This window comes from Bubalus bubalis, chromosome 6 (assembly GCF_019923935.1).
Source record: "Bubalus bubalis isolate 160015118507 breed Murrah chromosome 6, NDDB_SH_1, whole genome shotgun sequence".
NCBI lineage: Eukaryota > Metazoa > Chordata > Mammalia > Artiodactyla > Bovidae > Bubalus > Bubalus bubalis.
This window is the reverse complement of record NC_059162.1, coordinates 4,238,990-4,265,714: the sequence shown is the minus strand read 5'-3', so window position 1 is coordinate 4,265,714 and position 26,725 is coordinate 4,238,990. Positions and strand designations below refer to the sequence as shown.

The window sequence follows — 26,725 nt, the reverse complement described above, 5'->3', positions numbered from 1 at the left end:
AGCTTTCAGCATCCGGCCCCTTAGAACACGTCTCCTCTCATTCACTCAAAAACATGTCTTTTCCCAAATGTAGGTCCTCTCCTCTCCCTTTTTATATGTGTTTGTTGTGAACTTCTTTTTTTGTGCATTGTCATTGTGATTTCCTTGCTCTTTATGAAGGCGGAAGAGACGAAATTTCAACAAGCAAGCGACGGAAATCCTGAATGAATATTTCTATTCCCATCTCAGCAACCCTTACCCCAGTGAGGAAGCCAAAGAGGAGCTAGCCAAGAAGTGCGGCATCACAGTGTCCCAGGTAAGACACCCCAGAGGACTCAGCCCAAAGCCTGGCCATGGTGGTGTTGCATGGCAGGGTCTTGGAAGCCTGGCCTTCCTGAACTTTCATGACTTATAGGTTCCATCAACTAAAGCCTTAAAATGGCAAGGTCAGCTCATGGTGTGTATAAGAAAGTCTCCAGGGAAGTAACCTGGAAAAGCCAACAGAAGTAGAAGACTCAGTGGAGTGCAGTTAAAGCAGGGCTGGAGCTCCCTGCTCTGTGCGCTCCCTTTCTTCAGATAGATGAGCATTTCTGCATTGACTTGGAGAGCTACCAGCACTTCTCATGTCATTTTCTCAAACAGGGTCAATTCCTTGGCCCATTTTTTTTTTTTTCCCCAACTCAGGAACTTTTTAAGAGTCAGTGAATGGAACTTTTAAATGAAAAGGACTCACATGTCCTCTCTGGATATCCTCACTCTGTAGCTGATGGAGTGTAGGAATTTTAACATGTCACTATGATTGCACTGGAATGAAGGCACAAAATGTCACTGAGTGTCCCCTTTCCTCCAAGAGCAATAATCATAAGAGGTGCCTGTTGATGTGGAAAGATACATGACATAAAATTTTTATAGACCTGGAGTCTTCAGCATTAATATGAAGTAGAAAAGGAGGCAAGTTTTATATGTATGTACTTTTTTTTTTTTTTTGGCTACACCACGTGGCTTGAGGAATCTTAGTTCCCCGAGCAGAGATTGAACCTGGGCCCTCGACAGTGAAAGTGCTGAGTTCTAACCACTGAACCAGGGAATTCCCATCTACATTTTGTCTACTTAGAGAATCCATCTATACTTCTTATTTGATCTGAGCCTCAAATGCCACCACCAGTCTCATTTGAGACCAGTAGTGATAGTTCTGAAATCTCTCAGAGAACGTTTTCCTCAGAATTATGTCACGTGCCAAATAATTAGATGTACTGCTGTTTACCAAAAGGGTGGGGGTGAGGGGGAACTGGAGAGAAGAGGCCTACTTTAGTAAGAAACTTCACTTAACATTTTCCAAAAGAAGTAGATGCTGTTTTGTGAGCATCTATACTTCTTGATGGAGAAGGCAGTGGCACCCCACTCCAATACTCTTTCCTGGAAAATCCCGTGGACGGAGGAGCCTGGTAGGCTGCAGTCCATGGGGTCATGTAGAGTCAGACACTTACTGAGCAACTTCACTTTCACTTTTCACTTTCACACATTGGAGAAGGAAATGGCAACCCACTCCAGTGTTCTTGCCTGGAGAATCCCAGGGACGGCAGAGCCTGGTGGGCCGCCATCTATGGGGTCGCACAGAGTCGGACACGACTGAAGCAACTTAGCAGCAGCAGCAGCATACTTCTTGAACTGAAGCCTGGCTTCCGCTGCTCCCCACCAGTGCTGATTTCTTCAGCATGTGTTTAGCTTAAGCAGAAGTGGGTCTAGTCAGAATAAAGAACTCCACACAGAGGGTCCGCAATGAAGAGGTTGCCAGGGTCTCCCCAGCATACTGTGGGTGATTTTGCAGGAGTCTCAAAAACCTCCTTTCAGATAAGTTAGAAACGATTGCCTCATCCTTTTCAACTTGGACCTTCCTCAGGTACTTGGACCCAACTGAAGGTCATTTCTAGTCTTGGCAACCCTAGGAAAGTAGAACATCGGTGGTCTAAATTCAGGTGGTCTGGTATTATCTTAAGTTTCTAACCATTCTTGTCCAAATCTAGACCCACTGTCCACAAGAAAAGATAGCTGATGTTTTTGATACTTGCTGCATTTTTGCAGAATAGTTCCAGGTATGAACCACATCACAAACAGTGAATTTCAGTCATGGGGTATTCTGCTATTAATGTTGAAAATCATTATATTGTTGGAATTCCAAATCCCTACTGAAATAGAATGAATTTTCCAGGATCTAGTCTGCATTGTATCTGAATAAAAAAAATGGAATCTTGGCCTAATCCAGCAACCTTTGCATCCTTCATTATGGAAATCCAGGGTGCAAATAGTTGTTCATGGAAGTGATTTATACATGTTTTGCATCACCTTTGTCTTTCCGCCATCCATCCCAAGGCATCATTCTACATTCCCCATTACATCACTTCTTCCCAATCATAACCAGACTGTTTTACCATTGCTGAACAAGTTTCAGTGGGAAACAGTATGGTATCATAGAAAGAACCTTTGCTAGGAGCATGTTGACCCATGCTGAGTCAACCATGGGATTTTAGGGAACTCGCTCTTTTAGGAACTCGCTCTTTTAGGGGTTTTAGTCACCCCATCTATCAGTCATGGTTGGTTGGACCACATGATATACTAAATCTCTGTCCCTTGTTCTCAAATCTAGTAGATGGCTTTGACTATTACCTTGGGTTTTTTGTTTTGTTTGTTTCTTTGGGTTAATAATAACCCCTCCATCTTGAAATTCTCCTACTTTGGCTTCCTTGACATTGTTCTCTCTGGAGTTTCCTCCTTCCTCTTAGGCCACTCCTGCTCAGTCTTTTTAGAGGGTCTCCCATCTCTACGTATCCTGAAAGTATTGTCCTTTCTTTAGCCCCATCTCATCATGTCCTAGCCCATTAACTATATTCTGACATACATTTTTTTAAAATTCACTTAGTAATGAGTCTTCCTTTGATTCCCAAATGAAAATATGTTCATACACAGAAACCTCCATATGTTTATATAGATGTATGTGTGTACACATATATAGATATAGATAGCTATGGATATATCTGAATCACTGTGCTGCACACTTGGCCCTAACACAATATTGTAAATCAACTATACTTTATTGTTTGTTTTTTTAATTCCTTGGGTCTCACCCCAGTCCTGAATAAGAATTCCTGTTGGGAAGGAGGGCCCTCCCCGGTGGCACAGTGGCAAAGAGCCCACCTGCCAACACAGGAGATGTGGGCTCGATCCTTGGGCTCGGAAGATCCCTTGGAGAAGGAAAGGGCAACCCACTCCAGTATTCTTGCCTGGAAGACCTCGTGGACAGAGGAGCCTGGCGGGCTGCAGTCTGTGGGTCACAAAGAGTCAGACACGACCGAGCACACGCGCATGAATGGGGAGTGGGAAGGAGAAGAGGAAGCTCGGACTCTGTCTTAGTAAGCCCTCCAAGAGCCCCTGACTTTGAAACTTTGAAAAGCACTGTTCTACACACTTAATTGGAGTGATTCCCTCCTTGCTCACAGCTGCAAATATACTTCTCTTAGAATATCCCCATGAGACGTCTCTACTCGAGTGCCAAACTCATATATCTCACTGTCCACCAGACTTCACCGTGGCTCTAGCCATGCCAGATTGTTCAGAGTGTGAATCAAGCCTCTCCCTGAGAATCTACGATTCCTTCTGCATTAGTTGTCTCAGACTGTCAGTCATCTATATCTCTTTAGTACCCAGCACATAGTAGACCCTTGTCAGTGACTCTTGAACAGTGAATTAATTATCAAAAGCACTGATTCTGTGCATTGTTGAGGGCATATGATATCCCCCTAGTGGTTCATGTAGGAAATGCCTGAATTGACCCAGCATCTTCCCTATATATGAGGATATGTTCTCCTGCAGAAGGTAATCATTTAGGAATGGTCCGTTTTTCCACCCTTTTCCTTCTCACCTTTCTCTCATGTAACTGACCACAAGCATTTCCTTTCCTCCTCAAAAGTCATTCCAAACTATCTTCATCTTTCCCACTTTCTTCCAGCTCATCCAATTGCCTCAGAAAAAAACTCTCCCTACCTCTCTTCCTTTCTGTTCCACTTAAAAGTAAAAAAATCAACCATGATTATGATTGATTCCTATGAATAGTGAAAGTTACATCAAGAAAAACATTAGCTAGGCAGCAGTCCTTAAATGGACTCACAAGTGTCTTTCTCTCCTAGTTTCACTCTTACTGTAGGCACCAGCATTTACAATAAATAAACCTTTTTCTGAATTTTTTTCCTCTTGTCTACTAATATTTCAATGATATGGTTTGATTTTTACAACAGAGGCTTGTCATTTCTGCTATAGCATAAGCTGTTTAGGTCTATTAGGGGATAGCCCTATAACATTTAAAATTTAGCTCATGCACTTAAAAAAATAAGTGTAGTTTTGCAAGAGTTTTCTTTATCTGCCATTGTTGGGATAAATTAAGTTACATGTAAAGCTGTGGTACATGTGTTACCAACTTTTCCTTTCCTCATCAAATTCATGGTTGGTTTTGTAATTGTATAAAATCACAACAGTTTAGTTTGAAGTCACATCTGGAATATGGAGTATGAAACTCTTCCTAAAGCAGGAATCATGGGAATAAAACTTGAATTTCACTGTGTTTGCACTTGTCTCTGGCAGAGGTCTTGGTGTAAAGGGAACGGGTAAGAATCAAGCCAGGACAGCCACTGTGAGCCACGTGAAGAAAATAAATTAACCAATGAAAGTAAATTAGGTTTATTTTGTGTTTTGGCATTAACATTAAAGCCTGAAATGCAAAGGAATAATCAGCGCTATGCTTCAGATTTTCCTTCTGTGGATAACACCAAGCTTCACGCAAAATACTTAGTGAAATTTATGGGATGGAATTATATTGATCCTAAGGTCAGTAGTAGTACTGTGCAGCTAAGAACCTAGTCCATATTAAAGTTACTTAACTAATAAAAATGGGAAATTCATCCATCCATGAAAGCATCCATATGTTGATCTAGATTTATATGGATATTTAAAGGTCTGTGTATTTTGATTGCCTAGAGTCAGCTTTAGCATTGGTAAGTAACAGGCATTTCCCCTGAAATGCTAAGGTTTTTTTAGTCATATATTTACGAGGTAAGCAGATTTAAAATGCTTGCCCTAAAGTAAAATGGTCCTAGTTAAATGAGCAGCTCCTGCATAGAAAAATCTTTGTCACTGTGGTTTTCCTAGATTGTGTTATATTAAGCAAGAAAATCTCATTTTATATCATTGTTCCTCTCCAAGCGCTTTCTTCAGGTCTTATCATTAATATTGAGAAATCAGAGCTAGGATAAGACCAATGAAGCCCATGTCTTCAACTCTCTCATAAGCTCTTCCTTCTGTGATGTTTATGCAGGAGGAAATGGTAACTTTCTCACCTTCTCTTAAATCTCTCTAGGTATCAAACTGGTTTGGAAATAAACGAATCCGGTACAAGAAGAACATAGGTAAATTTCAAGAGGAAGCCAATATTTATGCTGCCAAAACAGCTGTTACTGCTACCAATGTGTCAGCCCATGGAAGCCAAGCTAACTCACCCTCAACTCCCAACTCAGCTGGTTAGTGTTCTCTTTGATTTGGGGGAATGGTTCTCCATTTTTATATGTGCTTTCCCGACACTGGGATTTTCTTGTTTTGGATGGGTTGATTTATGTGTTTGATTGTCTTTTTTATCATTGATGCTACTTTGGGTTTTTCTTTTTATTTTCAAAAGGCAGTGTGTTTTGCTGTTTATAAGATGGACTTGGCTGAGGGTTTGCAGTCATGTGTCTATTTAAGTTGGACAGAGGTAAATTGATTGGTTTTGATGAGGAGACCTCTAAATTCTCCTTTCAGAGATTTTAATAAGTAAACTTGACTTAATATTTTGCGACAGTCTCTTGGGGTTCACACATTTAGTTTGTCTCATGTATCTGTTTTGCTGTTCCAACCACACGATGTCTGAGTCATTTACTACCGTAAATTCTATGCAGGAGTATCCACTCTTCTTTAAACATCTCATTAGAATGCTCTGGTCTGCAGAGCCAACTATGATTATTGCTATCAATTGTTTATTGTTGTTCTCTTTACTGTTTTATTGTGTTGGTTTTCTTTATATAAACTACAAAGAAAATTGCCAGTCATTAATTCAAATGATCCAGATTCCAATTTTCCTATTATGGTATCTGTCATGTGCTATGCTCCTGATTTTATTTTAGTAAATGTGCATTGTATCACTAATTTCAGAGTTAAGGCTAACATAATATATTTTAGGAGTGTGCCAGTTCTTAAGTTCCACATGTGAAAAAAAATCATCTATAATACCTAAAATATAACCTTGGTGTTTGTACTCTTGGTATTTGTGGAAGGTATCCATGTTGGTGCTTTTTTAAAGGGAAAACCAGAAATAGTTCTTATTATATAATTATGTATTAATAATATTAATAAAAAGCAGATTATAATATTTCTCCCCATAGTGAATCAGATGCATTGATTTTGGCTATGGGGTGCACATTTAAGAAAATTAATGCCTTCAACTTTAAAAGGTCACAGATTTAAATGTGTTAGATCATAATATGATTTTTCAATCTAATTTCTAACATTTAGGGAGGTATGTGGTATCTTTGACCTCCCAGCTTGTTTGCCCGCTAAAATAAGCTATCTTTCTGCCTTATGGTAGATTGTTATTGGAGACATGTAAGGCTCCACACACTAATGCTTTCTGTCAGCTTCTGGACACTTCTAATTTGTTATCATAAGGTTCTCCAAGTCACAGGGCTATACCGTCACAGACTTCTTTTGTTTAAATGGAATCATGCAAGAAGAATGGCCAGGGCTTTGTAAACACAGATATGGTAAAAGACAAGTAAAATTCAATCCAGTTTTACTTTACCCAGCACTCCAGAGTAGGTAACCATAGGGAGCATAGTTGCTCTTTGAGGTTTTGTGTGTGAGTGTGTATTTCCTTCTTTTCTCATCAAGGTTTTATTGACGAAGGATCAAGGCTAGCAGGTTCAGTAACCAGAGAGTTTCCTTCTTTCCCATCTGGTCAATTATTAAGCATTTCAGACCCAACAGCACCAGTTGAATTGTACTGCTAGGCAGACATTTCCACTTGTCTTTGTGGAAGAAGTTTTATTCTGTCAACATTAGCAAAAACACACTCAACACTCTTGCAAAGGTTATCATAATGCAAAACAGATATCAAAATGACTTTTTCCTGTCCCTGATATATCTGCCTCGCAGATGGTTTAGCATGATTTATGACTAGTCCTTAGAAGGGCCCCATGGACTCCCTTCATTACTAAGTCCGTAACTTCTTTATTCTTTCCTAAAGCACTTAAAAAGAGAAAAGTAAGCATTTTAACCCCCTCGTCTGTGTTTAAGAATTATGTTGGCTCTCTTGGAATGTCAGTCTATGATTACAGTTTTCTGAGGAATTTTTCTGGTGGCTTAACCTTCATGTGACTATTCTGAGCACAAAGTAAATTATTATGGAAAATTTGAGCTAAGCTTTCCAGTGGTGCCTGAGTTGTTGGAAATAATATGCAGAGAAATCCCTTTGTATTTTTCTACAATAGAGACAAAAGAAAATACTATTGTATATGTGCAATAGCATGAATTTTAAAAGATAAATGTTTTAACAAGAAAAGTTATAAATGGGTTTTTCTATATTTTCTTTGCTCTTAACACAACCCAAATCTCTACTCAGATAAAGGGAGAACTTTCACCTTTTCACATAGTATGTTTATAATGTTGTATACCAGCTCCTTGGTAATGATGTCAAAGAGTAAATGATAACTAATATAGCAAGTTTTACATAAGAGGGTAGTAAGTGAAAATATATTTCGTTTGAGTTTGAAGTCCAGAGTTCTGAAACCTGGAAACCTGGATCCTCAGTATAGAAGCAGGAGTTTTTCCCAGAAGCTTTACTAAATATAAATACTTATTTCTACTGCAAGATATTTTGCAAGTAAATCTTCTTCCTTATAGAGGCTTTTGTGTGGAGAACAGTATTTCACCATCTTTATTTAGGCCACTTCTAAATATCCCTGTTTGTTGTTATATGCCCAGCTTCCTATTTCCTTAAGCATGATTCATAAAAGTCACACAGGGCTACGTCCTGTGAGGAATTAGCAAGCATTTAGAGATACTTGGAATACTTCATATTTTATGCCAGCAGAGCTGGGCAAAATGGATGGAACAAGGATGAAGAATAGAAAGAAGACAAGAAAATTAGTTGTTTTGAAAAAAAATGGGGACCAATTGAAGCAATAGTTATAACCCTAGGTCCATAATTCTTCTGGAGTGAACTAAAGTGATGCCTTTTCAATTTCTTATTTTTGATGGAATAATGAAAGCAAGAGTTAATATCTCAGAAAAATAAGGCCCTTTTAGGAAGGCTAGATTATCTACTGGGAAAAGTTGGAGAACTTTTTAATATCCAGAAGAAAGAAATTGGCTTGTGGGTTATAGATATTTTCTGTAGCATGGTATCAACATTGATATCTTATCAGAATCTTTGCTTAGCTCAGCAGTCCCTGTTTTTTTGAGGCTCAGAACCCATAGATTAAATTATTTTGCTTAGCTTTGTGTGTGTGTGTGTCAAGGAAAACAGGAGATTCAGCCATGACAATTCTTCCTCCAACACTATAGTGGCAAGCTCTAAACTCTTTAATACATTCTTATTGTACTCCTGAAAGGAAGTTTGGTGTTCTGAGGGATTGGTGGAAGATTATCATATTAAAATCTCTGGACGCTGGCTTCCTAACAGGAGTTGATACATGGTACCCATGGCTGGAGAGGACGTGACACAGCCAGAGAAGTTTACTTGCACTTGCACCAAATCTACAGATACCCGCATGGTTTTGTTTTTTGAAACCAATTGAAAGAATTTATTCCATTGATGTTTTCTGCTGTGTTCCTTCTTCCCATGTTTCTACCCTTAATTTCTAAGTGGAAGATGAAAACACAGCCTCCTGGAATTGGAGCTCTGGACATGTATAACTACTAAAGGGATTTCATACTGATCTAGATAAACATTCCCTCTTGTACTTTGCCCTGAGTAGAAAGTAACAATGATTATTTGATTTTGAGAGGGGAAAATCATGGAAAATAGAGAAATGAGCATGATAGAGTTGAGCTTACATTGAGCAGACACGCTCTGTCTTCCAGCCTTCACATAGTATGGGAGTCCAGTCTGATCAGACTGGCTACCTAATATGTGAGGCTTTGATGTCTAGACTGCAGAGCTTAAAGCAATACTTGCCATTCGTCTGCTTCCTAAAAATGCTCTGAGTTATAATGAACTAATATTTTTAAACGCCTTGAGTTCCTTAGGAAGGAAAAGGAAATTCATTTTTGTTCTAGGTCATTGGTTCTCAGTTGGGGTAAACGTGACATTTTTGGCTGTCAGAGTCATCGGGGGTAGGTGTTCCTGGCACCTGTTGGATAAAGGCTAGGAATGTGTTTGACCATCTTATAATACATAAGATATTCCCGCGCAACGAAGAATTATCAGATCGAAAATGTAAATAGTGCCAAGGTCAAGAAACTCTGCTCTGGGTTTAGATTTTATGATTATTATACTTTTTTTTTTTTTTTTGGATTTTGAGGTTAGCTGAGTTTTTGTTTTTGTTTTCTTAAGAAATTTAATTCTGGAAACTCTTTAGTGTAAAAATAGTGTGTTCAGGAGATTGTCTTATGAAAATGGATGTTAACACATCTCCACATTGTGTTTGAGTGAGCAAATGCTTCAAAATCCATAGGTGATCTATTACTTCTCTGTTTAATTGAGTGCAAATTTAGTTTTGTATATGCCCCAATGTCTAGATTACAATGTAAATGACCCACTTGCCTCCCTCCCCAAGCCAAATTCAGAACCATTTAACTGGTAAGCATGTCTTAAACTGTGCTTCTAGTCTTTGCCATTACTTTATAGCCACTGGCAGGTAAGAGTTCAGACTGACATTCTCAGCAAGCCAGGTAATTCTGTGTTAGTTCTTTGAGAATTCCACAGCACCTCTGAGAGAGCCCACGTCCTATTCCAGGAGGTTATCCAATCTAGTATAAGTTCTTCCCAACTTCCAGTGCCAGATGAAGAATGTATCTTCCCGTCATTATTTAGATTTTTGTGTGGACTTGTGTCTGCTTTATTGCAGTATTCATGGCACCTAGTCTCTTCCCTCAATGCAATCACTGCCTCTAGATACTTATCAGAGAAGCAGAAACCATGGCGCTGTTGTACACGGATGTGCAGAGACAATGAAATGCTGAAACAGCATGGCCAAAAGCACAGGGACTCCTCCTGCAATTACTGCTCTGATTCAAATGCATTTGTACATGAAGTACATTGATATGCGCATATTTGTCTCTATGTACATTAGGCAGCCAGACATATTTACAATTTATCTATGCACATATATTTTTTTAAATCATCTGTGTCAATTGCAGTGTCTGTCTTGTAAATGGCACATTCCGTGCCTTCATGGGTCTATGGATGCCAGGTTCCTTGGCATCAACATAGCCCTTTGGGGCTTTCTTCCGTTTCTCAGTCTGTGTGCTAATTTCCAATAAAGAGTCAACCAAGCATATATAGTGTATGTTTATTACATGGTATTTGGTTGGGAGAGAAATAGAATACCTGAGCTTCAAACTGAATACTCTCAGGGGAAAAAATCTGATTCATATAAACAAGTATAATTTGGGTTCTTAGAGCTGCTGGGTCTTGACTCTGATGACATCTACATGTGAGCATATGTTGTAATACTATAAAGCTATTAAATACTATTTAGATTATGTTGCTGTGGTTGAAAGAAAGATGTGAGAGGGATGTAACTATAGATCATATATTATATATCTTAACATAAGAATGTGATGTGTGCTATGCACTACTTCACCTACATGTTAGGGAGGACTGTCAGATTTGCACCACATTAATGGAAGGAAAGTCCACACCAAAGCCTCCACCCACTGACTGGGTGTAAACCATACCTGATCAGATCAGATCTTGCACTTATTTTGCCTAAGACCCAACTTTTCTAGTTCCTTTCAGATAAACTAAACCTAGAAATGTGTGCCACATGACATACACAAGACATGTTGCAGAGCCATGAGAGTGCCATAGTTCTTTGGATGGTGCTTGCCTTGTCCCCTACCCTTCAAAGCAGTTCCTTTTTCACAGGAGAAGGAAGTAAGAGTAGAGGATCTGTCCACATAGCAGAATATTAATACTGAGCTGGTTGCTTGCATATGGATTAACACCCCAAAGAACAAAGCAGGAAGGAGGTGTTTCTTAACTTGAGGTTTTCCCCAGGTAAATTGTCCTCAAGTAAATCATCTGGTCACTAAATGACTCTTGCCTTGGAAGGATGAGGGTACCACGAAGAGTTAAGGAAAGTGGCAGAGTTTAGAAATCACCGCTATATGGTCCTTCCATGGAACAAATAAACAAACAAACAAAACCTCCCGTTCTGCTTAGCTGCAGCTCTTCATGTGAGGTGAGGCAGCTCTCTAGGACAGCACAGATCCCCATCTTGGGAGAAAAGAAAGAGTCAGAGCTGGGGCATGAATCATTGTTGTGTGATTCCACACGGATGATGGTGGTCTCAGAACTCAAGGGCAGGAGTGCAATTTGAGCACTAAAGGGATGGAAAAAATAGAGTGGAACTGACCTGGGTCCCTGAGGTCTCTCCTTTTCCAGGCTAATGTCATGTTTTAACCAAACCTTGCACGTCGAGCTTTCTTTCCTAATGCGCTGAGCTGCACGATGACTTCAGAATAATAATAAGTTTTTCCACGGCCTTGTGTTTAGGTTGAGGGGGGGACTAGGTTTACCATAGTGGAACCAGTGGAACCCGGGTGGTGCCTGCAGGCTGAGTCTGGGAGAAAACCTCATTGCTAGGAGGTGAAAACAGATGGTTAAATGCTCTTCTGGAGACCCACTTGATCATTATTATTATGATTTCATATTTCATGCATGCCTGAGAATTCCTGGTTCAATTTCTGTCTCATCTTCCTCTAAAATGGCAGGTGGCAAGAAGAGCATATTATTCTCATTTATTTTTGCAGTCTTCGTGGCTCTCTTAGACTGTTTGCCACCTAGAAGGGGACATCATCTTCTTTCTAGAAAATCAGGAATGTCAGTGACTTGTATCCCAGAGCCAGCCCTACTGTGCAGCGTTGCCTTCGTGCCCTCCCACCCCCAGGTGCTGCTCCCCACATGAGGGTAGATGGGTGTAGCAGTAGTTTATTTAGAATCTAGCTGACAGCTCAGGTGCTCCATCATGGTGGCAGGAGTATCATCGACCAGCCCATAGTCTCCAGCTCACGGTCCCCCAGCCAGTCCCAGAATTTTAGAGGCATGAAAGAGAGATCCAGGGGCTGGAGGCTGTCTCCAGTTCAAACAGACCAAGTTGAGAAGAATACATGTTTCCTTTCTCAGCTTAAAGTTGCTAAGGGGAAGCAGTCCTACAGGCAACTTGCAGGGAGATGTGGGCTTTACATAACATGAACGATATGCACCCTTTATTGCTTGCTCTGTTCTTCATGCTACTAACCAGACTCTGTTGATATTGTTTTGATTTTCGTTTTGTTTGGGGGGGTTGCTTTGCATGTCATTCTTCCTCTTGGCTGTTAGTTGCGGGGGTTGAGCCTTTTCCTTTCTGTGATTCAGGTGCCTCACTCTTTCCTTTCCAGGTTCTTCCAGTTCTTTTAACATGTCAAACTCTGGAGATTTGTTCATGAGCGTGCAGTCACTCAATGGGGATTCTTACCAAGGGGCCCAGGTTGGAGCCAACGTGCAATCACAGGTAGGGACCCAGCCAATGTGCCGCCAGATGAATGCCTTAGAGTCCAGGAGCCGTCAGTCGGACTGGCACTTCCTGCTTCTGTCCAGACAGAAAGAGACAGAGAGAGATGTAGAGACCAAACCTTACCAACAACCAAACCAAAACAAAGACAACCACTGTCGTGGGGAATCTTGTCCACACTTTGTGAATGCATTTGGCTCTGGCTTGTCAGTCATACGAGGAAGGCAGGAGAGGAGCAAGCGCAGGGTGAGGTGACTGAGGCAAGTGGACCCAGTGTATTCTTTGCTCACAAAAGGGAAAGGAAGGAGTTCACTCTGTCGGCTTGCTTTCCAGGTTTCTTTCTGGTTTGTTGGTTTTTCCACACGCAACGTTTGCCCAATATGGAGGTCATTAATGACTAGGCACATACCTAAGTATTTCAGGGTTTCATTTTAACCTTTAAAAATACCCAGTCAGGTTGACTAAACTCATCTTTGTGGTCATCCTTGAGGTCAAGGGACTTGAGTTTCTGGTGACAAGTCTGGTCCATGCTGGGAAACAAAACTCAAGTCGTGTGGCGTAAGCCCTCAGCATGCCTTAGTCAGCAGCTTGCCTTCATGACAACTCAGAAGCCATCCTTCTGTGTGAGCACACAGCCTGACATGACGGGGTGAAGTTGTGTGCTCTGGGTCAGGGTCGCTAGGACGATTCTGAGCCGTGCCCACCCAGGGTCCCACCTGCGTGAGGAACAAGAAGCATTATGTGCCTGGAATAGACCAGCTGGCTGGCGATTCAGCCCCTTGCTTTGGAAACATTGCCTGGCACCAAGTTTGAAGATACATGGTCAGGTTTTGGCCAAAAGAGTAGACAAACGGCCATTATTTAAGTCCTCAAAAAGACAGCATTAGTCGCATACTGTTCTCTCTGTGAGGTGGCTGGCTGGCCCTTCTAAACAGAACCTTGACTTTTATAAGCTCCTGAGCAAAGAAATTATATAGGACGATCTGGAAGGAAGGGAAAGATCTTTCAGCCTCCCCACTCACCCACTCCATCACCCAATCCCTGCTGTCTTATGCAACAGTAGTTTCATTGTTGGGAAACCCAGCTTTCTTTGACCGTTTTTCTATCTTGCTTACTAAGCTCAGAAAGGATAATGGATTTGGCAGAGAGTGGAGGCCCAGCCTCCTAATGGTTCCTTTCCCAGGAAGAATATCTCCAATGGTTGCATTAATTTGGCGTGCCCGAATGATAGCCTGTGTGCTGATGACCTGTGTCACTTACCTGCATCTCTCTGACTAATCTCCTCTCTGTTGTTGTTCATCCGTTTAGGTGGATACCCTTCGCCATGTTATCAGCCAGACAGGAGGATACAGTGACGGACTCGCAGCCAGTCAGATGTACAGTCCGCAGGGCATCAGTGTAAGAAAACAAGGCTCCCCCCACCCTTTGTTTCTATTCTATCACTGCCAATTATTTCAAAGCCACAGGGCTCAGAATGCCACTTAGTAGGACTTATCTTAGCTTTACGGTCACCTAGTTTCTTGTTTCTGTATCAGTCATGCCATCGGCAGCATTCTACCCTCAAAAAAAGTGGCGATTGGGCAGGCTTCATGCAGGCAGCTGGCGTCTAGGGCTGTCACACACAATCAGTGTTTGCATGGCACCTGCGGCCACATGCTTTCAGCTGAGAGGGGCTGCCAAACAGGTGACACCTTGTACAGTGGTAGGAGATGTCGCCACAAGCAGGGACCTGAGAACCTGATGGGGAAGGACTGGTAACCGGCATCCCCTGCATCCTGGTCTGTGGTCTTTAACAAAACACCTTTCTCCAATCTAAGGATGATTTAAGAAAAATTAACACAGAGGCTGGCGAGGTTGAGGGGGTGGGGAGGGGTGCAGACCATCTTCTACTTGTTCTTGGGCGCACTGGCGGCTCCTGACTAGCATGAAAATTCATAGCGACAAGCTATGTCGCACAGAGTGAAATCGATCAGACAGACACAAGGAGAACCGAGTGTAGATTTGGGACAGCAATCCAACTTGATTTCTCAGATCAATCGTCCGCTATCTCAGCAGCGGTGACAGCAAGCTGGGACAAGAGGGCAGTCTGGAAAAGGAGGCTGTTCTTTGGATCAGGGGTGATTTCTTAGGCTTTTAGAGGTCATGAGATGCTCCAGTAGAACTACTGGCTCAGAACTAAGAAAACTGTGATTGGATGATGGTGAGGAATTTTTTTTTTTTTTCATTTCTGTTGTTGGGATTAAAATACATGGGTGACGGAAGGAAGGAAAGGTGGGCGTTGTATATAGTGTAATCCTCGCCTATACTAATTGAGGTATGGCATCTGCAATGAAAATAGTGAGAGCTTTTCAACTCTACATTGGTGAAATTGTACATGACGATGGCCAGACTGGAAGGAAACAAGAGGGTACCAGCTGTTTCATCAGATGAGGAATGGTTGAGAAAAATTAGGAATTCTTAACCTATTAAAGAGAAGGTTTGATGGTAAGTAATAGTTAGACACATGCTGTCATCTGTGAGATATTGGCTTCATTCTGAATGATCTAAAGGGTAGAACCCTGAGTAGAAACATTTTGCTTCAACATTGGAGGGGCCTTTCTTACAGTCAGTGCTGTCCAAAGAAGGGGTCTGTTGCCTATGGAAGCCAAGCATCCCCATCATTGGAGCATTCAGGCGTGGTTTGGCTAAGTATTAATACTTGGTCAGGATGTTGTGGAAGAGGGTTAAGTACCAGGTGGTAACTGTCCTGGTGACTTTAAAGGCCTCTTCCAAGTAAGAATTCTTTATTTTCTACCTTCCTTTGGCAAAATATCCTCTGAATTTCTGTAATATTTGTCAAGTTCCTCTCTGGGAGGGAAGTGGGAGGTCAAAGCTGACCCTGTTAGACATACTCTGGGCACCTGTGTCTGTTTTTTAGAAAGAGTTTCCAGAGTAGAAGGATTTTTCCCTTCTTGTGCTTATACTAATTATTCTTCTTACATTCGTGGCTGACTTGCCAGGTGCCTGCTTAGAAAAATCCAAGACAGTGTGATGGAGACTTCTCTTCTCAGAAATGGATTCCAAATGAATTAAGTTGTTCTGTGTTGGGGGAGCGCATAGGCATGTATACGTGGCCTGGATCTTTTTGAGCTGGAATATAGGTCTTTCCAGGCAAAGTTTTGCTCTGTGTGTAAGTGGATGAGAGGAACATGATGAAGGAAAAGAGTGTGGGGAGGAGACTGTGGGCACACTCAGAACAAGAACTGAAGAAACTCTACGTGACTGGGCAGGAAGTTGGACTGACAGTCCTGCTAGTTGGCATCTTTCCTAATTGAGCAGAAGAGAGCCGCCCTCAGACTCAGGGGGCTCACCATGGGCCCCTCTGACGTCATCTGGTGGGCTGGGAATCATTTCTGAAATCGTGTAACCACACATGTGCAGACTATTATGTCTGATTACATAAACCCACCACAAAAAACTGGGCTGGAAAATGCCACTTGAAAGAGTCTCATTTTGCATTAATTTTTTTCCCCTGTGAACTGTGTTTATTTTATTCCAGGGTCTTTAGTACACAGGGTAAATGAATCAAAGGCTGATCATGATATGGTCTGGTCTTTTGGTATCAATTTTAAGTTGTGTCACCTGCAGGAGACTAAGCTTGTCAGAGCTATTTTTAGAGAGTGGTATTAGATGCCGAGACATGCGTATGTACAGAGAGGGGTACTGGCTGCTAGGAGGAGAGAGAGAAAAAAAGGAGTGAGATGAGAAGAGACAAGGACAGGAATGAAAGATTTGAGCCAAGGAATAAAAATAAACAATTCCAAAACCCAAGGAGGCAATGGAATTCCCAGCTGGGCTCTGGATTGTGTTTCACTCAGCGGACGACATTTTCTGGGCAGCCTTTATCTGCTCTCCTGACTAGGTTTTTACAGCACCCACATCTTATCCAACCAGCGTCTATTTTAAATCTCATGGAGTTCAGACCACTTGCATTAACTCAGCCCATGTAGCAATGGGGTCACAATGTGTAGTGGTAAGAACCCTGCGCTGGGAGTTGAGAGACTCTGGTCCTTGTTACTCACATGTGTCCATGGACAGGCGTCAAACCTTGTCTTTATAAAATGGGGGTAGTAATTCCCACTCTTAATACCTTCATGGCTGCTTTAGGGAAAATGAGAAAATAGGTAGGAAAGGTCTTGGCAAAGCATCAGTTGTTCCACATGAGTGCAGATGAAATGTTGTAAGTGATAACTTTCTAATTTGACCTTCTTCCTCTGTGTGAGTAGTTTTCCCAGTAGGTAGTTCCTAGTGAAGATAGGTTAGGACACAGTTGCCATTTTTTTCCCTCTTCTGATGGAAAGGTATGCTTTTGAAAAGGATGCAGAGTTATACAAGGCTTAAGGACCCCCTTCCTTAGCCATGGTGAGCGTTAAATTATAGCTCCTTAAGTGCTTTGTGTTCTCAAATGACAACGGGCAGTGTTTACTGGGCTTAGAGTGGTTCTAAGAGATGGAGGGAGATTATTGCACTTCTCCGTCCATCAGACAGGCTGAAAGATCACTTAGCTCTCAAAGCCACTCTTTGCTTTCCTTTCCCATGGCCACCACCTTCCTTCTAGAAAAGCTTATTAGCTAGCTATTGTGCATATTTCTTAATTACCATTACTGCCTTCAGTGTCTCCTTTTTCTTACCCACATCCCCTGAATTTTGTCATTCCTTGCCCAGAAATCATGAGCACCTCTCTATTGCCCACCAAGGAAAATGCAGTCCCTGAGTCTGACATTCAGAATCCTCCACGCTCTGGCCCTATCTACTTATCCATCCCCCTCATCCTGTCATCCAGTAATCTTTGGATGCCAAGCAATGTGGTCAGCTCACCTTTACCTGGCTACACACATCCCCCAACCTTCACACCTATGTGTCATCTATGGAAATGTCCTTTCTTCCTATATTACCTTCCGTGTCCCACCCACTCCCCCACATCACTGACTGTCCCACACCTAGCTCCTCCTCACTGTTTGTCTTCTTAACCCTCCTTTCGCTCTTCTCTCTATCATATATATACATTCCCTTGCATTACAGATATGTGCACAGACACACTTCACACTCTCTGTATTTCATTCCCAAATACATGTCCTAAAATATATATATTAGTTGCTCAAATTATGTTTGTTGAATGAATAAATCAGATAGAAGGAGACAAGTTACCACTGAATTTTAAAATGCCACATCTTACATAACAGCTGTAAAGGATCCAGTAATGACTTTTCTCTTAAATGAGTTACTAACTCACAATAGGCTCTCTTTTTAACTCAAAAAGCTTTTTAAGTATTCCTTTTTGGAAAAACTTTTTGACCAAGGCAGATTCTCTGAGAATAAGAGTCAGATCAGCATTAAATAAATTAAGCTGTACAGTAATGATATTTTCAAGAGAATTATCACTTTGAATTCTTTAATGCTATCTTTCTTAAAAGAATCCCCTTACCAAAACCTGTTTATGGGGTAGCCATCCACATAGCAAGAGAATATCTTTTCTTTAAAAAAAAAAAATTTATAACTGTAGTTGATTTAAAATATTGTGTTAATTTCTTCTGTGCAGCAAAGTGACTCAATTATACATACACACATTCTTTCTCATATCCTTTTCCATTATGGCTTGTCACGGGATGTGGAATATAGCTCCTTGTGCTTTACAGCAGGACCTTGTTGTATATCTATCCTATATATAATAGTTTGCATCTGCTAATGCCAAACTCCCAGTCCTGCCTTCCCCTCCCCCCCCAGCCCCCCTTGGCAACCACAAGTCTGGAGAACATCGGTTTTTATAGGGTTCTCAATGCTGTCTCTACCAGACTTTGGACCAGAACCTGTACGAACAGGTAAAAGGTAGCAGCAACTTGAAGTCAGGAAACTTGGATTCTTCTTGTGGCTTTTCTTCTGGCAAGTCTCTTCATCTCTATATCATTCATCTGTCAAATTTTCCCAGTGAATAAGCTCTAAGGTCCGTTCAGCTTAGTTAACTCTGGAGTCCTACAAGTATGTTTTTTGATTTCTACTGTTCACTTCAGGGACAGCAGACTCAACCGTAGGCTCCTCTCGCCAGACAACTTTTGCATTTGAGTTCGCCTCCACCATGCTTTCTCGCTGCTCCATCACTTACCCCCGATCGGATCTTGTGGGAAGGAGAAAGCTTGCCTCATGTTAACTTCTTCCTTTGAATTCAGAGATTTGTGGTGGCAGAAAGCATTCAGTTTTTAGAGTGAAATGATTTATTTTTAATTATTTTAGAATGTGACATAAATGAGTAAGTTCATTCCAGTCCCCTCTTAAATGTTGATAGATAACCAATGTAAGAGTTTTCTTACTCAAAGGATGAAGTGAAAATGGAAATAAAGTGTTGGTATTCTCTCTATAAAGGCAGAGTGCCATTAACGTCAGTTGATGAAAGAAAAATCTCATTGATTTTACTTTGTGATAATCATAGTAGTGGAAAAATAGCGATGAGGCTTTGATCTTTGTAAACCATAACTTACGTGTTTTTATTTTTGTTTTTGCTTTTTCCCATGTTAGGCAAAGGGACAAAAGGACATTTACAAAGAAAAGAAATAAAAAGTATAAATTGAGGCAAAAAATAGTCAACTATTTTAGTGAACATGTTTCAGGCATTTGGATATCACAGAGGTTACTTGGTAATACTTGGCCACATGCCATCATTTTAATTTTTTCTTAACTGCTTCTGAGAGACCTCCTTCCAGTTAAAGTATATAAGATGTTGCCACATGTGCAATTGTAGGGAATTGTGGGGAGTGAGAATGATAATTAAAAATCATATGCAGATCTTTAAAAACTCACTTTAATTATATGAAGTCTTAATTGTTATACCGAACCAAATGTGAATTTTGAAGATATTAAAACATTCAGATGTGCCCCAGTTTGTTGCCTTTGGGCTTCTCTGGTCCTATGGACAGGTAGCAGTGAACAGCGCCAGGCTCATGGGTAAAGAGCGTGAGGACGGGCTTGAACACAGTGAACCCGCATCTGCAGGGTTGAAGGCAGGGGTACAGAGCTGATGGACTCCTGCCTTCCAGAAGCCTATAGCCTGGTTCTCCCTGATGACAGAGCCTAAAGGAAACCAGAGTAAGTCCCTTTAACGTCTTACATGATGTGGCCTTTAAGCCTTAATACTGTATCAACTGAGCATCTGAGACCAGAAAAGTATTCTGTTTGAGTCCACAATAGTTGAAGCAAAAAAAAAAAAAAAATCCCAATATTGTAATTTCATATGCAATCCATTGGTTTTCCTCAGCTGCCAGGTAAAAGTCCTTATAGGTATAAAAGGTGAATGAGGCCAGATCATTCAATGGCATATTCATATATTTATTCATTCATTTATTCATATATTCATTCATCTATTCATTCAATAAATATATCATCAATAACATTTTTGACCTAAAGGAATGAGGCTACTTCATAATATATTCAGGTCAAGTTGGAGACCCTGATGCCAATCAGGATGTATTTTAACTTTCAGTCTCACACAACATTTTATTTGAGATTAGGCTTCCTGTTCTTGGAATACTAGGTAGGACAAGGGAACTAATAAATTCTGTAGTTTAGGAGGGGATTTGAAATTAAGTTATAAAGCAAAAGAGAGGAATTCAAGACCAACTAGCAATAGTTTGAGAAATCTACTCCCCTCCTGACAAAAATGTCATACCATGAACCTATAATAAAGTATCCTTTTGTGGAGATGACGTTCTCTTTAGAAGTAGAAGTAGTCACAAAGAATTTTGTTGATCTCAAACCTAGTGATACAGTCACTCCAAACATGATCACATTTAAAGTGTATGTGGGGAAATGTGTATATGTATCTTTCATTTCTGCTACTTTCTGCCTGTGTGACTGGACAAGTCACTTTCTCTCGATAGGATTCAGTTTCCTGAACTCTAGAAAGGACAGTTGAGCTGAATGATGTCAAAGGCCTCTTTCAGTATCCCTGTTCTTACAAGCATGATGTTTTTCCATTCCTAAGAAAATATGGGAGGAAAGGAAATATCTTAAAAGCTATAAGGAAAAGATAAATTTGTATTTTGGGGAAGAGTGTCACCTATGATATAACAATGGTACCATGCTATTTTCACTGAAATTGATACATCATCCTGCCCATTTGGGCCCACACGTGTTCCTGGACAGCCATGCTGTTTCTGGGCTAGGACCAGGTTAGTTGTTCCAGATTCAAGTCGCCCCTGCCTTCTGCTCTATAAAGAAAAAAAATTACAACCTCCAAAGGGCAGTTTGTTTTTGTGGTTGCTCCTGAAGGTGGCATAGCCCCTTAGACCTAAGTAAATATTAAGGTAATTAAATTGGCTGAATTCAATTGTGGAAAAAGTTACTATTGATTTCAGAAGATGGCCCCCTTTCCCTCTGGGAAGGAGTTTCATGTTCTTAGACAAACTTATTTTCAGATAAAATATTAAACCTCTTTTAAAGAAAATACAATTGTTATTTTAAAATTTGGTACATTTAAAAAATCTCTATCTCTGGCTCTAATTGAGTTTAGGGAAATTCTATTCCATGTCTTTAAATATTCTCCATTTTCACAGAGATATAAGGCAGAAGGCATGACTGACTTGAGTCTGAAGCAACTAACCAAAAAGTAAATGAATAAATGCTTTATTCAACAGATTTATTACGAACCTTCTGATACCCGGTGCCAGGAATGCAAATATCAATAGGACATGGTCCTTGTACTCTGTAAAGTCACAGAAAGCTAGAAGGACTGGGAGTTTCCTGGTATAGTCCCCAGCTTCTCTGAAAGGGAAGGACTATGGCACCCAATATCATCAATGTAATATTATTTTTAAAGAATTTGGGGAATGGCCATCATAAAAGGTATTTACATATATATATATAATAATTCCTATCAACTAAAAATATATGCTTATAAACATGGATTGACTTTGCCATTCATTTATAGATTTGCAAGGTGACTCTGCCAAAAGTTATGCTTTCCAAAAGAACTTTTTTACACTGGTGGAAATTTCATTGATGTCCTATAAGTTAACCATTAGCCACACGTGGTTGTTAAGTACTTGAAATGTGGCTAGTGTGACTAAGAAAATGAATTTATTAATTATGTCTAATTTGATGGCTAGTGGCTGCCATGTTGGACAGAGCAATTCTAGATGCTCTGCCAGTCCCATAGTGGTCACCAAAAGTGGCACAATAGTGTTCACGCTGTGAAACAATAGACTTCCTAACACAGAACACAGAAAGGCATGCTTTCTGCTTAAATAAGCTTTTCCTTGTATAAATTGAACTCTATTAAAAATTAACCATATGCAAGAAGTTAACTCAGATTAGTGTAATAATGTGCTTCAAACAATGAATTAATTATATGAAGGAAGATTAAAAATACAAATACATAAATACCAACACTTATTATGGTTCTATTTGCAGCAATTTCCAACTCTGTCCTCCCCTAATCATCTAATTTAATAATTTTCCAAGCTTAAGCTATACATGTCTTTGAATTCATCTTGATTTAAACCTTTCTTTATGTCTAAAAACCCTTTGGGAATTAGAGAGGACCAGTCTCTGTTTTGGAGAAGGCAATGGCACCCCACTCTAGTACTCTTGTCTGGAAAATTCCATGGATGGAGGAGCCTGGTGGGCTGCAATCCATGGGGTCGCTAAGAGTCGGACACGACTGAGCGACTTCACTTTCACTTTTCACCTTCATGCATTGGAGAAGGCAATAGCACCCCATTCCAGTACTCTTGTCTGGAGAATCCCAGGGACGGGGGAGCCTGGTGGGCTGCCGTGTATGGGATCACACAGAGTTGGACACTACTGAAGTGACTTAGCAGCAGCAGCAGCAGCAGTCTCTGTTTTGGACCTCTCAGATGACCAGTCTTTGCTGGCAGCCTGTGCTTAGATGTTCCTTCCTCCGAAGTCAGCATCCTTTGCATCACCTGGGTGCTTGAAACCAATGAAGAATCTCAAGCCTCACCCAGACTCTTAAATCAGATTTCACATGTTAACCAGATCCCATGGTGATTCCTCAGCACATTGAGTTTGAGAAGCTCTGTTCTAGTGGGTAAAGCCTTTCAATACTGCCTAAGACTTCCCTAAGAAAAGGAATTATGTAGCTATCTTTGCATTAAAGATTCTTTTTTTTTTCCTTTTTTAATTTTTCCAGTTTTATTTTGAAATTTTCCAACATATAGAAAATTTAGAAGAGTTTTATAGCAAAACTTATCTGTATACCTATCACCTAGATTCTGTCATTAATGTTTTATTCCACTGGCCTCATCGTACATCCTTCTTTCATGTCTGTATCCTTCCACCCATCTATCAGTCCATCTTTTTTTCCTTTTTTGATGCATTTCAAAGACAACAGTGCACTTTCACCTAAATAAATACTGAAAGTGAAAGTGAAGTCGCTCAGTCATGTCCAACTCTTTGCAACCCCATGGACTGTCGCCTACCAGGCTCCTCTGTCCATGGGATTTTCCAGGCAATAGTCCTGGAGTGGATTGCCATTTCCTTCTCCAGAGGATCTTTCCAACCCAGGGATCGAACCCAGGTCTCCTGCATTGTAGACAGACGCTTTACCATCTGAGCCACCAGGGAAGTCCATATACTTCAAATAAATACTAATAAATGAATAAATACTACTAGTCCAAATAAATACTACTAGTATGTATATCACTTATTGGAGTTTGATATTTGTTTGTAGTTTTTTTTCTCTTCTGAGGTAAAATTTTACACAATTAAATGTAAAAACAGTAAGCCTATCTTCTCTAAGTTTCATCTAAATTTCTTACCCTTCCCTTTCTTGGGTCTACCCCTTTCTCATAGTTTACAAAACAATCAAAAAAGAAGGAAAAGGAAGTATGAACTGAGCACAAGTTATCCATAGAAGAGCCTGTTCTTTGCCAGCCTGTCAGATGTTCCCCTCCTCTTTCCAGCCCTAGCTACTTGCCACCCCTTCACTCTATCTCATACTCAAACAGGCCCATTTAAAATGGAATAAGATGGTTTATTCTACATTTGCTTTAGGTTCTGACTTGATGTGCCTACTTTTATGGCTTTTAAGACTTATAGCCCTCTTCCATACTAAGAACTTTCAAAATATATAGACATAGAGACTAATGATATTTGGAAGTTAAATTATAATATGATTTCCTCACTTGTAAGAAATTACATTTCTCCTCATTTAATCTTTTGCCATTTCTTCCCCTTTCTTCTCTAGTGTCTTTTAGTTTGAAGTCCAATTCATTTTCTGAAACCTCCCCCAAACTTCTATGAGCTTATTCGTTTTTCAAACTCACATACCTGTCTAAAATCATACTCTATTTCTCCTTCAGGAATTGATCTAGCCTGGGAGTGTGTAAGTCAGTCTCAGGAAACGTGTAGACCTAGAGGATGCTCTAACAGTAAGAGGATGAGGTTCTGATGAGGGAAGTTTCAGGTCTCTCTCTCATCAGAACTCAGGATAGAGGGACCCAGCATAACAACTGAGGGGTCTCGTGCCTTTTTAGAGGGGTGGAAGAACAAAAGCACAATTAATTACATGGTTGCTGCTCTGGGGATTACTTGAGCCTCCACCAATATCCATGTCTATACTAAGAATACTAGCTCATAATATTTATTGAGTGCCCTATGACAACCCACTCCAGTTTTCTTAGGGGCTTTCCTGGTAGAGAATCTGGGCTCAGACGACAAAGAATCTGCCTGCAGTGCAGGAGACCTGGGTTCATTTCCCTATTAGGGAAGATTCCCTGGAGAAGGGAATGGCCATCCTCTCCAGCAGTATTCTTGTCTGGAGAACTCCATAGACAGAGGAGCCTGTCCATGGGGTCGCAAAGAATCAGACACAATGGAGAGAGTAACACTTTCAACTTTTCAGTTTAGGCCAATGTCTTTTTAAACATTCTCGTCTCCATTTTATAGATGATAAAATGGAGACTCAAAGAGGTTAACTGGTTTGCCCAAGATCAAACTGCTAGTCAGTGATTGAGCCAGGATATGGACCCAAGATGGTCTAACTACAAAGCTTCTGTTCTTCCCCTTTATCCAGACCTACCCTTGAAACCCTAGTCCTTAAACGCTTAATTGAGGTGGTAAGAACCTTACAGTAAGAGAATCCATTATGTTTCCTGATAATTTATATTTTGGGGCCAGGCTGATGTGGGAAAGAGCTATTAAGAACTCAGTTATGACTGTTCTGTTATATATTTTATCAGGGTAGGTAGCATCTAGAAGGCTTAAGGTTGATTAGTTCTTTTATTAAAAGTAAATCTAAAAATTATATAGATAGTCCTTACCTGGATACAGCTTACTCTATAGCACTACTGTGTCATATTTGGTTAGCCAACTTAGCCAGGGATCCAGTTATCATACACAAGATGGAAGATGAGCATTGAGGAAACTGGGGCATTAACTATAGAAGTAACAGTTTTCCTAGATCAATAGAAAAGATAATAGGGAGCCACCCTGCTTCACAGGGCCAGGACTTCTACCAAGTGTCGCTCTTTGTCAACGCTTAATACTTGGCATTTTTCATAATTGAAATGAGTAAAAATTTTCAAAAATGAGTTAAATGAATAAGTGCAACAAAGTACATGGATAACAAGCTTTATTCATCTATGGATGAATGAGGCTAAAAAATAGAAGAAAATAATGGCAAATTATAAAGATCCAGGAAACAAGAGAAGCATAATTAAGAAGAAAATAGGCAATGAAAGGATAAAAATGGCAAGAGATGGAGAAAATTGCATGTGAAATGGCAAAACGAAGGTTGCAGGCAATTATGATACACGAGCAGTAAAGAGAACAATTAAAACATAAAATAAGCTAGAATGAGTGGTTGAAATAAATAGCATCCACTGAGAGCATACTTACAAAAATTATAAAACAGATCAAGTAGTAATACAATAAGGAAGTAGTATAAAGCAGTAAATTAAAGAACAATTAAAAATCAATAAGAAGAGAAAATTAACAGACTAAAATGACATTTAATAATTGTATTAATAACTAACACTTATTGACTTCTTCCCATGTGTTAGGCATTTTAAATGCATTAGCTTATTTAATTCAAGTTTATTAAAATACTTAGGATATTTAAAAAATGTAAACAAAAAAAGTTTAGAGGATGGTAAAATCAAGTATCACAACAACAACAACACAAATCTAAAGGTTAAAGAAACATACCTACAGTTGTCAGTTTTCATTCTTTGTCTAGTGCAATTGTTTTTGCTGCTGAAAGTCACCAAGTATCTGCCCTGGTACTTCTCCAGATCACATTCTAGAAGTGCCTGGCACTGTAAATGTTGGGTTTTTTTAAACCCCCTTGTGCTCGTAAGCTTGGCCTTTCCTGGAAACAATTGCTGGTAGTTAAAATCCTCAAGCAGTCGAATCCATGGTCCAGAACTCATGGCAATGAGAAAACATCTCATAATCCTACTCAGTTTACAGGGTTTCAGATCAGATCAGTCACTCAGTCATGTCCGACTCTTTGCGACCCGATGAATCGCAGCACGCCAGGCCTCCCTGTCCATCACCAACTCCTGGAGTTCACTCAGACTCACGTCCATCGAGTCGGTGATGCCATCCAGCCATCTCATCCTCTGTCGTCCCCTTCTCCTCCTGCCCCCAATCCCTCCCAGAATCAGAGTCTTTTCCAATGAGTCAACTCTTCACATGAGTGGCTAAAGTTTCAGCTTTAGCATCATTCCTTCCAAAGAAATCCCAGGGCTGATCTCCTTCAGAATGGACTGGTTGGATCTCCTTGCAGTCCAAAGGAGTCTCAAGAGTTTTCTCCAACACCACAGTTCAAAAGCATCAGTTCTTCGGCATTCAGCTTTCTTCACAGTCCAACTCTCGCATCCATACATGACCGCTGGAAAAACCATAGCCTTGACCAGACGGACCTTTGTTGGCAAAGTAATGTCTATGCTTTTGAATAT

At 40.4% G+C, this 26,725-nt stretch overlaps 1 protein-coding gene across 5 annotated transcripts in view; it reads left to right on the top strand.

Moving 5' to 3' along the window:
- The window catches only part of PBX1 (PBX homeobox 1), a 338,015-nt gene that overhangs the window by 250,834 nt on the left and 60,456 nt on the right, over window positions 1-26,725 (top strand). For 3 of the 5 annotated variants that reach the window (XM_006077418.4, XM_025287446.3, XM_044944102.2), the window contains 4 exons: window positions 160-295; window positions 5,384-5,543; window positions 12,661-12,773; window positions 14,082-14,171. In XM_006077418.4, the coding sequence (XP_006077480.1) occupies window positions 160-295; window positions 5,384-5,543; window positions 12,661-12,773; window positions 14,082-14,171 (499 nt within the window). The remainder of the gene's footprint in view (window positions 1-159; window positions 296-5,383; window positions 5,544-12,660; window positions 12,774-14,081; window positions 14,172-26,725) is intronic. The other 2 variants (XM_006077421.4, XM_006077420.4) reach the window with 1 other exon arrangement.